Below are 12,006 nucleotides of genomic sequence, written 5' to 3' on the forward strand. Positions count from 1 at the left end.
GGAACATTCTGAAATTTTCTTCCGTTATCCATCCGAGAACGACTCGATATTAAACGAACGACGTCGCAAAAAATAATCCGACGAGTATTAAAGGACGTCGTTCCGGGAACGTGGCTTTTTAGCGAACGAAACGTATCGCTGGGACAAAGGTGGCTGATTACTATCGAGAAAGATGATAGAATCTCGCTGGTTCACGCAGGGGGATCGTGATCCGTAATTGAACCCTACTGCTGGAAATAATTGTTCGCTTTCTTCGCTTTTGTCGCGGCGCCACCACCCTGTATCGGATCAAGTAAATCGAAGGGTCTGCGATAAAAGAGAACGAACGAACGAACGAGTCTTTCTTTGACTTTCTATATCGATTAGCTGGTTGCGAATAAAAGCGGAAATTATTCCGAGAGGAATATTCGGGAAGGAGGTTAAATGCCGATCACCGAGCTAACGAACAAGACCAAACAGCGACGTTGGCTTGGCTATTTATTGCTGAACGTAAACAGTGGCGATAGCCAGGGCCGATATCCTGTCGAACGTTGGTCGCAACCAGCAGCAGCAGGCCACTCGACTCAACCCTCGAGTTGGCAGATCGATATCGGTATCGGTATCACCGACCCTTTCGAGCCTACGCGTTCGCCTCTCGTTCGCTTCCGTGTATACATTTTGCGCGACGTTGGATTACGGTTCGCCACGAGATGCTACGCAATGGCCAACGCAGAACCTAACACGGTCCACCCGGCCACACCTGGCTGATGGTAAATCACTGAACCGAAAGCATGACAGATAATCGACGATGCCAGCAAAAACCGATCAGCTGGCATCGAATGCCATCCTATCTTTGTTACACGTTCTTTCTGAGAAAAGGAATTCTCTCGAGCAAATATCGTTGCCTTTGGCAAACTCTAACAGACGGATAATTCTGTTTTGGCTCGGTTCCTTCGATCCATGACCCGGAGCTATGGGCTCCGTAACATTTTAAAATCCCGAAAATAAAGGAAGCAAAGTGACAGACCATTAGCGGTGGCTGGAGATATGAGAAGGTTTTTTCTAAACGTCGCAACGCCCGGACATTACGGCAGGATAATTAATGAAACTGTACACCGTTTCGTTGGCATTAACTCGATAAGGGTAGCTGCTTGGGTAAATTGTGCCTGCTTTACGGAGAATTAGGGTGCAAATGGTAATGAGCAAGCGAGGGAACGTCAGCCCGGCTAACTTACTATCGCTACGTTTCGCTATTTATGAGCCTTCTTATTAAGTTTCGCCCGGTTGCAAACTATTCGTTCCTTGTTACCGATATAACACTCTTGGCCTACCGTTGTTTCCACTCTCGCCAGGATAACTTAAGATTTAATGCAGTTCACGCGTGAAGCCTATCACCTATAAACTTTCATTATCAAATTTGAAACAAGAACAATGTACGGCTCCAAATGTAACATGATTTCAAAATTACTGCCCAGGAGATGGTAAATCTACTTTGAGTCTACTTTAGAGTTGAGTTTCTCTAGGGTTAACCTAGGTGCCTTGGACTCCATACGAGTACATCTTGAGAGTAACGCAAAAAAGGAGTATCGGATTTGTCGAGGCTGGAACACTAAGAACGAAGGGGTAGAACAAGATGGAAAAAAAGAGAAGGGAAAAAAGGTGATCGAGCCGGGAAGAAGAGGGTTGCTGGAGCCGAGATGGTCTGGCTTCGACGTCGACCACGTCAGCGAGCTTTTGTTAAGAACAACTTTCCTCTCGCCGTGATTTTCTTCCTTCGCGACTTGCTCTAGATGATTGATGGCGCCGAAATAAGGAACCGCGAACCGGTTTACCAGTAAACTGAAGACATACATATATTTTACGGAATGCATTTTGAAATTCACCGACATCTCTGTTTTCCAAGCCTCGAGTTGATGAAGTACGTCCCTGTGTTTCGCTTCCTTTTCACTTTTCCATTTTCTGTTTTCTTTGTTTCTTCTGTGCTGTTTTTCGGTGATGTTTCCCTATAAACCCCGCTTCTGTCTTGGAACTTTTCTTTCTCACGGAACAGGTCCTTACGCGGAGTCGTACGGTGATTATTTTAATTATTCGAAAAGAGACGAATGTCCCGTGCGGCGATCGGGTATCGAGAGACCCGATAAAAGCGGCCCAGTTTTGCAATGCGATTATTCGCCACGTCGAAGCTAATATCGTTTCTGACCGCCCTCGAAACTAGTTTAATTTCCGTCGATGATAAACTGGATACGCTCGTATCAGCTCGCATTGTCGGTTTTCCAGGATAGATTGCGCAACCGGAAATGCGCTGATACCACAGGAACGAAGCTGCACGGTAGACGGGAATTTGGATTCATTGGCTGTTGAACTTGCCTTAACTTCCATCCATTACCCGTCGAATTGATAACGTCGATGATTCGATCAAAGATTGATTGATAAAGTCGCGATTAATCCATTCACTAACATCGTTTCTCCTCTGCGTCATTTAAAACGAGTCATTTTATTTTTTATCGAAACCCTCGATCGCTTGGAAATCACCTTGTTTACAGGCCGAATTGAATATTAATTGAACGTAATGCCTTGTCGAAGATTCAAGAAGCGTGATAAATTTTTTCCTTACAGCAACTTCTTAATTTCAGCCCTTCATTTGAATTTTAATGGAATCCGAGGGTAGCCAAGCGTCTTCGGATTCAGAAAGAAACGAAGAAAATTTATTTAACCCTCGAACCGTGTTTGAGTAACAAAGGTTACTCAACAAATCTCTTTGGTAAAAAAAAGCTGTAATCTCGTTTGGTAAGAGTATTTTTGTACTCTGCTCTTCCTTGGCGACCATTTTAACGAGACTGTTCTCAGTTAACGTGCTAGAACTTAATTCCACAAAGAGGGAAACGTCCCCCTCAGGACTTTCCGCGAGCTTTCACCTTATTCCCTTTCGCCTCCTTCACTTTCTCTTACTTTCTTAGCTTCGTTTCGATGCCGCTCTTGCAACCTACACGTGGTTCGAGTAAATGCCAGGATGAAGATAATAGAGTTAGCTGTTTCGCGATCAGAGGGTGAGAATGTTGAACGATAACTTCGTTCCGTGGTTTCGCTTGATTGCCTTCCACCGTTGCTTTACCTTTCTTCATTTTCAACTTATTTATTACCTTTCATCCTAATCACTTTATCATCGAAGAAAATTGTTGAGCGGATCGTGGTTGTTGCTTGTTCTTTCTAATTATCACGTAGATAATTATGCCCAGGATATTTTTGAGAGATCGCTTTTGGAAAACGGTCGAGGAACCGTGACAAGTTGCTTCGTTTTTCACGTCTAGAGAAAATGACGATACTTCGAGGGGAATAAACGAGGGAAACAGAGGGCGTAAAAAGATGATTTCAAAAGTTTTATAACCGAGAGCATTCTTTGCGAAGAACTCGTACGAAATTCTCTCGTTCCATATTTCTTCCGCCCCTCTGTTTTGCCCTCCCCTTCGCTCGCCCATTGTTTCTAGGGAAATAAAATAGCGCGAGACAAGGGAATAAAGAGGGTCGATAGGAACTGGCTGCGCGTCGTTTGCCTGTCACTTAGAAATAAGGAGAATTTGTCGCTTCTATGAATCGTTTAGACCCTGTCAGGACCCCAGGTACCAAACAGCCCTTGCAATTTCATACTTATTTATTTCTAAACGTGATGTTCCACCAAAGTCATCATCGAGTTCTCCTTTTTCACTGGCGAATCCATTAATCCTAGAGATCCTGTAACGATTCTCGACACGTGGCAACGAGTGTCGCACTCTGATCCCATCCCGAATAACGCGTGTTTCGATCGATAAAAAAAAAAAAAAAGAGAAAGATGGGCGGAGGACAGAAAGCGAGAGAGTAGTTCCGCGTTGCAAGCGGATCGTTGCTGATAAAGCGCGATAAGCTCTGAAGCGCGGGACGTTACGAGGACGGAAACGATAACGCCCGGCACATTTCCAGAGGACGTCGGCTCGCTTTTCCGCCTGGTCTTTGCTCTTTTCGCAGCCTCCTGCACCCTCTGCATCCCAGTTTATATTCTCCGGCTGGCATCCGGGTGTAACCGGATACACGGGCTAATTGAATGTGTCCGCGTTTGTGCTCGAATTAATCCAACGCCAGGATTCGTTAACTCATATTGCTGGTCTGTTTCTGACATCCCTCGGATATCAGCCCGCTTCGGAAAAACGGCGCCTGATAAATTGGAACGATATAAAAATTTTTCGCGTATCCGTTTTCCAAGTACCGGCCTTCTTTCTATCAAAGAAATCCCAATTTCCGTTGATTTGTCTGGGCTCTACCGAGACCGTTTCTTGCGCACAAAAGCCGTCCCTTCGATACGCCATTGTTGCCTGCCAGAAGCTCTCTAATGATTCAGGATTACCGTCAACCGAATTCGTCAGACCTCTATTTCTACATATATGTATCCTTCGTCGCGAACTCTTTATTATTTAACGCCAGTTTTAACGTTAACATTCGTACCGTTTAGTTACAGCGAGCGTTCTATGTTCCTGCCTGTATTCCTGATCGAAGAGTGATCCGGAACTATACAGCTTGTTTCACCAGCGTATCCGATACCGTTTGCCAGGCGGCCAGGAAGCAAGCAAGCACAGAAAAGTGTCCTCTCTCGACTGGAGGAGAGCGCAAGTACTCGGCATGAAGGGTGAGTCCTTTGAAACTTGCTCTGCATCCTCTGTTCGACCAATTTCCGATCGGTCACCATCGATCTCTCGCGCTACAACCCGATACCCTCTCTTTTCCCATCGTTATCGAATCGGGGTAGCTCGCTAAAGGGAATCGCATCTCGCGAAGACGTTAACAACATTATCGTGTCTCTATCTTGTTCGAGTAACCGTCGCGTTATCTTTTAATCGATCGACCTACATCGTGCGCGGCTAACAAAGGCGAAAGGAATATTCGGGTCGAGTTTATCGGGATATCGTTTGAAAGTAAATCGAGTCGCGGGAGTTTTTCGGTTTATCTTGGATTGAAAAACAAGGAAGTGGATTTTCTGGTCGGTAAACTACGAATTGATGTTTTTGGAAGTAAAAAATCATTGAAATCGGTGGAAGGTTTGAACGTTTTCACAGGAAGAGGAGCGGTTTTCCTTCGAAATGTCGGGAAATTGGTGTCAGCTGAAATCTGGAACAACGGATAGAGTTGCGTGCAAGCAATCTGCGTGCTCGGTCGATCTGGGTCGCGAAAATCGTTGGAAACGTAATTCCAGGATACGCGTTCGACACCCTTTTTCTCGCCGCTTTAGCGACCTCCTTCTCTCTCCTCCATTTTTTCATCTTTCTCTCCCTCGTTTTTTTTTTATTTCCTGAACTCTAGCAAACTGTAATCGTTGCGAGATAACAGTTCGCCGTAGCTTGGCTTCCTTTTTTCCTTTGCACACTCTCGCGAAAGACTTTTCCTCCCTATTCATTTCGCTCTCTTTATTTACCTCCGTGAATTAGCCTTGAAAATTCCATCTTCGATTCATTGTTTTTCATTCAGAATTTTTCTTGAACGGCCAATTAAAATTTCCTGTCTGTGCGGTTTTGATAAAAAGGTAACCAGCAAGAATATTTACCTTTTCATTTTCTTGCACGAAGGCTCGTTTTAACGGAATCGAACTCGATAACGTCGATTCAAAGTCATCGTCTTAATCTCTCTTGGGAAGGTAGTTGGTTCTGGTTATTGAATTTATCGGAACAATTAAAGCTGGGCGAAAGCGACCGATGGAGAAAGGAAAATAGAAGGTGGAAACTGTCGGGGGAAATTGCTCTGACCGATGGGACCTTAACCGTTTCGGATCGATCGTCTTAAAGATTCATTCGCTTTAGCCTTGACTGGGCCATCTCGTACCTGACTTACGACACTTTAATCCTAATTCGATTTACTTACAATACTTACTCGGTAATCATTAATAATATAATATTGAGAAAGATCGAATACACGGTGACCTAAATGTCTCGGAATCGATGGAAAGCCAGCCTCGTTTGAAATATGAAGAGACACGGCCATCTTTCAGAAAGTTTGAAGCAAAAGAAAATGAAAAAGACCTGGCTGTCTGTATCGGAAAACAGGTATTCCCGAAGCAAAGCGAGTAGCAATCAGCCCTTCCTACTCTCGAAGCGCGTCTAACCCCCTGAAAAAGCCGCTGGCAAGGGGTTGTAACGATAAGAAAGAGAAGAAGGGGGTACGGGAAGAATAGGTCAGCAGAAGGGTTGCTCACCGGCCTGCTAGATATCGTAGCGATTTTCCAGGCACACCGGGCTTGCAGAATCAGGGCGACACCACGACCCAGATACGGGCCATTGTGCACCCCTATATAGTACTCTATACAGTACACTCGGATTGCGTCATAGCTCGACGGCACAGCCGCAGAGGCTGGCCGAACTCGATCGTTTTCGACTGACGCAGTCGTGGCTGCCGTTTTTCAGCCAACCCTCCACCCTCTTTTCTCACCCTTCCCACTTCCTTTTCCATCCCCCTTTTTATCCTCGGTCAATTCTTAACCCACTTGGCGAGCAACGTTTTTCATAACAGGGAAGAATTCTTTCGCCAACTGTCCTTCTTACCCCCCGCTTCTCGCCGTTCAGCCCCGACAAAATACGGGATGATGATGTTTTAACGATACTCGGAAGAAGTACACTTGCGATTTTAACGAGCTTTCGGATTTCGCTTAACGTTCGATGGCGGAGAATGGGATAGATCGAATTGGCAAATAAAACGAGCCCCCTCGTTCGCAGGGATACAAGTTTCACGGAATGCTAGCGAAACGTACAACCTCGAAGTCCATTTCGTTGGAATGTTTCTCCGAAATCGGGTAACTCGATTTCCTCCCTGCCGATCTGCAACCGAGTTCGTCTATTTATTTCGTTCGTCTTTCAGCAGGTTTCGGCGAGCCTGGCATCACCGTAAATCGGCTCAATTTCAAGTTTGCTAATGGCCCTGGTCACGGAGGATCGTGAGCCGGGGCTGCGGCGAGGTAAAAGGGGGGTTGCCTTTCGCGGCGAAACGTTCACTTTTCGACGGTTAAACGACTGCACACGGGGGTTGAATGCTTTTCGGGTTGATCGTTAACGTGCTTGCTTTTGGACCGTTGCCTACATACGCGGTGTGCCGAAAGTTATCCCGCCGAAGAATAATTTTTCTTTTTTTTTTTTTTTTTCTAAACAACTTCTTCCCATTTTCCTCGTGGTGTATTCTTCTTTTTACAAGAACGATGTTGTAGAACGGTTTCCAAAGCTCGGCCAAAGACGAACGGTTATCGCGAAACGGAACTCAGGTGTTGGCGCGGAAAAAGAAGGAATAAAGAAGGAAAGAGGTAAAAAACGACGCGTCGGCGAGGATGAGGGTGGGGGTGGAATTAAAGTGGAATACAAGTTCTTAGAATCCTCCGGCTGCGAGTTGCCGAGTCTCCGTATTTATTGCTTTCGTCGTGGTCGAACAAACAGGATGGTTCGTCGGAGGGTTGGAGGGTGTTCGCCCGAGGGTGCGGAGGGATGAATGCTCGAATTCGCGGGGACGATTTAAAGAGACCGAAACTCCCTTTTTCTCGGACGAATCGTTCCGTTTCTTAACTTTGCCCATTCTTTCGACCTCCCCTTTGCAATTCCTCCTTCCGTCTCCTTCTTCTTAACCATCTCTTTCCCTTTCACCCACCTTCTTTTCTCTCCTCGTCCATCTACCCTCTATTTTCTTGCCGATTCTTTTCACCTCGTTCCACCATCTCTCGCTGCCTTTTATCTTCTTCCTCCCCCGCGTTGCCAACCCTTTCGCAACCCCTGCTATGTTTCACCCAGTCTCGACACGTTTTAACGCGGAAAGCTGGAAACTCGTGTCCCATCGACTTTTCTCCAGCCAGTGTTTCCACGACGTTCTCCTACTTTCAATGAAATACCCTGTCCTCTCGAACAACCCCTCTACCCGTAGACTCGAGGCTGCTCTTCCAGGATCGAAGCTTTCTTACTTACGAAATCCTCCAACGTCCAGACTTCCTCCCTCTTTTCCTCTGATCCTCGACAGGGTCGATGTTTCTTTCTATTTCTTTTCTTTTTTCTTGCTGATGTTCTTGTACCTCCTGGAAACGAATCGATGCTTTTTTAAGCCGATACCTTGTTGACTTTCATTGGAAGTCAAAGGCTTGGGATTGAACGATCAGCTTTGGAAACGCGATGCCGTGAAATGGAAACGGTACAAAGATTGTTTCAAATATTTCCAATTTCAACGCAATGTTTCTGTCTGTCGACCAGATTCCAGCGAACAATTTCCAACGAGAAGGAAAAGGAAAAAGGGGGTCGATTAATTTTCCGAGAAGCTGGCCGTTTTAGTGACGGTTTGAGGGAGGAAGCACGACTGACGGTGACTCAAAGGGATTCCAAGCCGCTTTGGGGAATAACGTCTCGGCCCTGTCCGTTATCCAGGAGCGTAGCGAGCATTGAAACGCCAGGGGTTCGAGCGTTTTGCATCCCTCCTGGCATACAGGAGGGTAAACCTTTGAGTCGTGGCCAGCCGCCAGATGGATTCCCTTTCTCCTTCTATGTATTTGTTCGTTTATTTATCCGTTTCGTCTATCCGTTCCTCTATTAACTTCTCTCTTCGCTTCCTTCTCTTTCCACCCCGAAAAGCATGGGGAATAAAGAAAAAGACCTTTCGTTTAGCTGTTACTCGCCTCGATCGGCTTTCTTTCATCGACTTTCCCCTCCACCGTTTCTGTGCTTCTTTTTCCAATTAATCGGGAAATAGGAGGATCACGCGAGATCGTATTCAAGCAGGAAAATATCGGAAACTTTCACAAAATAACTGGCTGTTTGCTCGACGAACCGCTAATCTAGACTGGCAATAATGGCGTAGACGACGATCGCTCATCGTAATAAGATGGCGTGGCTAGCCGCATTAAGCCATTATGACCACCACCAGATTTATTCGTCTACCTCGAGAACCACCCACTTCGTTGCCGGTTTATCTTCAACCCCCTCGCGTTACATCACGAAGGTCGCACTCGCTACGATACCATCTTAAAATACAAAATACAAAGTGTTCAGTTTAATAGAAGTATGTTGGTGTATCGATAGCTCGGCTTCCATCAGGAAATTCCTCAGTTTTGCTAGCACCGATGGTTAGTCAATCAATATCTGCTTAATTAAATTCCTGCGATAAGTAAGCTTCGGCATAGTTGGAGCCCCATTTAAATTACACTTGCACGATCTGAACATCGTCGCCGATGCATAGACACGTTCCGCCATTGAAATATACCTATCGTTGGGAATATTTTTAAGTAGAGGCTGTTTTCAAAGAGAACTTTTTTCCAGTCACGACGTCATTCGTTTTACAAGACTTGGAGTCATTTTCTTTCATAGAGAAACACAGGCAACGAACGCGAACGCGTTGAACAAGTTTCTTCTAGGGTACCGATCGACACTTTTATTTCACCGTATTTCCTTTGTACGTTCGTTTGCCGGTCGTGCACAAAGCGTTTAGCCACGCCGTATCGACTTTCGACTCCGACTGTGCCTGTCTCGCTGGCGAGAATATCGAGCGAGAAATCAAAGGTGAACGAGCAGGTTGCAAACTCGTCCGGTTCTCGGTGTGTAACGAACGCGTTCGTCGACGCGAAAAACCGGCGAATTTCCGATGGCTTCGTTAACGAACGCGAATAGAAAGCTTTTCTACCACCTTTCCAGAAAGGTAACTCGTCTTTTACCCGGCTACCGGAACCTTTCTCTCGCACGTACACGCCGAAACTCTAACTCGATGCGTTACACACACTTTACGATCAGTCAAAGAAAGAACCGCTTCGTGATTGCCACCTTCAATGGGACGGTTGATTGAAAGGATACACTTTGAAATTTTCTCGATGATCGTTATTACAAAGTAGAATTAGCGAGTGAAACGGTTTTCCTCTGAAAATAGACAAATATTTGGGAAACAAACAAGCTTGGAAAAACGAAGCGTTAATCGAAATAAATTGTAGATAATATTTGGTTTGATTACCGAAACAAAATGCGAAATTTATCGACGACTTTTCGAAATACTTGAATACATGGATGGAAAAGATTGGGAAAGCAAAAGTCGGGAGAGAAAGCAGCGTCGGTTGGCGGTGGTGGGTGGAGGAAAGTAAGCAAGCGTGTATATCACAAAGAGTCGGCACCCGGATCCCGTGTAATTTAATTCGTGGTATACCCGGCTTGCAACGTCAAGGTGCAAGCCCGGGCTTCGACGAAGAAGAGGAAGTGGAAGGGGTTACGGAAAGCGGGAAAACAAGGCCGAAAAACAAAAGTATAAAAGAAGGAGATTGCCGTTGGAATACGGTTTCGCGCTAAGGATAAATCGTGATTTTTCACCAACTGTCACGACTCTCGTCGTGAAAATTATAATACAAACCCGTCGGTGTCGTTGACTTTTAATTAAACTTTTTATCACTTGAAAAATTACTCCTTATATTGCGGAAAGAAATGTATAATTGCATAAGTGCGTGGGTGGATATGGTAGAAAGACAGGAAGATTTCGTTGGTGTGCGAGTAGCTGGTGAATCCCGTCACGATTTCGTGGTAGTGGTATTGATCCAGCCCCAGAACGCGAGCAGGGCTTTTGCTCTCTCTCTCGTCTGCTTGCTACCCTCTTTCTCCCTTTCTCTGCGACTTCTTCGACTCTTTCTTGCGTTTCTTTCGGAGCCGCGTTGTTTGTCCCGCTATCTCATTCCTTGCAACTTTTTCCACCATCCCTTATCTATCCGCCGTTTCTACCTTGACTGTTTATCGGCAATTCGCCTCCCTATTTCTTACGCAACACCGTAAATGATACTTCTATCCGTCGCGGTAAGAGACGCTGTGCTCCTCCAGATTGCGAACAGAGTGAAATACTAATTTTCCCTGCAGAGAAATTCAACACCTCCCGCACCGGGAACGGACAAATAAGAGATTAGAAGCTCGGCGGTTGTCCAAAAGCCTCGGTTTACGAGGTCGCTTAATATCTCACAGTAAAGTGATCATGGCGTTGCGAGATCGTTAGTTGGGACACGTTCAACCCCTTGCATTTATAACGAGATATTCATCTAGGCTCCTTGATTACCAGGCAAACACTGAAGCGAGTGTAGAAATTAGAAAATAATTTTCATATTATTTCGAAATATTCGGAGCTTTCGTATAACGCGTGTTCTAATAAAAGTAGACGATTAAATTTCGCCGGTGAAAAAGTGGCGCGACTGTGTTTCGCCTTTTCTCCCCGCGAATTTTCACGAGAATCACGGAACCGCGAAACCAGAGCCGTGGTTTACTTTCCATTGCCTGGCGCACGGCATAAATTAATTGTAACTTTCCGAGAGGGGGTCCTTTTGTTCATCGTATTAGCCGACCATTAACGGGAACAATACGAGAACAGCGGATCGAGTGGCAGCGAACAGGGGAAAAGTTCGGCCGACTATCTGGATCCCTGCGTCTAATTGGAACGACGGATTAGAATGGCGGATATCGAACCAGTTGCAAGCTGTATATCGAGTCTAACCGCGATAGAAGTTCCCCGAGGCTGTAACTTTCGACCAACCGAGCGGATATTGAGTTTGTTTGCTACGGATCGGTGGAAGTGAATTTTCAGACGAATATTTAACAATAGAATATATGTACATATATTCTTCAGCTAGAAAACTGAAAAGATTTGAATTTTTCTAATATTTCAATGGTAATCGAAACGATAGGTTAATCGTTTTCATAGAAATAAAAATGGAAATATAAATAGAAAGAGGTCACAGCTGGAGAGATGTTAAAAGGAAGCGAGCATCGGACTGACAATGAGAGTTTCAAGGTAATAGATGCTCGTGGTTCGAGGATGTTAAAACCGCGTTCTGAGCGTCCACGATCGGGAAGAGAATCAGTGGAATCGGATGCTTTTGGTCAGACCAAGCAGCAAACGTTCGGTCGGCGAAGTAGTTTCGGATGTTTGCGGTCAGACCTACCGATACCGCTGCGCCGTCGCGTCGCGTCGTACGTATATTACGCTGCGACTACTTTTCCATCGATACCCTTCATTTTTATTTATCTTTGAAGCGTA

At 45.4% G+C, this 12,006-nt stretch overlaps 1 protein-coding gene across 3 annotated transcripts in view; it reads left to right on the forward strand.

Annotated features, from left to right (window-relative positions):
- Positions 1 to 12,006, forward strand: part of LOC117602038 (uncharacterized) — a 62,870-nt gene that overhangs the window by 11,052 nt on the left and 39,812 nt on the right. For 2 of the 3 annotated variants that reach the window (XM_034319499.2, XM_034319500.2), the window contains exon 4: positions 4,460 to 4,633. The exons of the other annotated variant lie outside the window; for it this stretch is intronic. In XM_034319499.2, coding sequence (XP_034175390.1) covers positions 4,627 to 4,633 — 7 coding nt within the window. In that variant the 5' untranslated portion in view covers positions 4,460 to 4,626. The remainder of the gene's footprint in view (positions 1 to 4,459; positions 4,634 to 12,006) is intronic. 3 annotated transcript variants of the gene reach the window in all.

Source organism: Osmia lignaria, chromosome 13, assembly GCF_051020975.1.
Source record: "Osmia lignaria lignaria isolate PbOS001 chromosome 13, iyOsmLign1, whole genome shotgun sequence".
Lineage (NCBI taxonomy): Eukaryota > Metazoa > Arthropoda > Insecta > Hymenoptera > Megachilidae > Osmia > Osmia lignaria.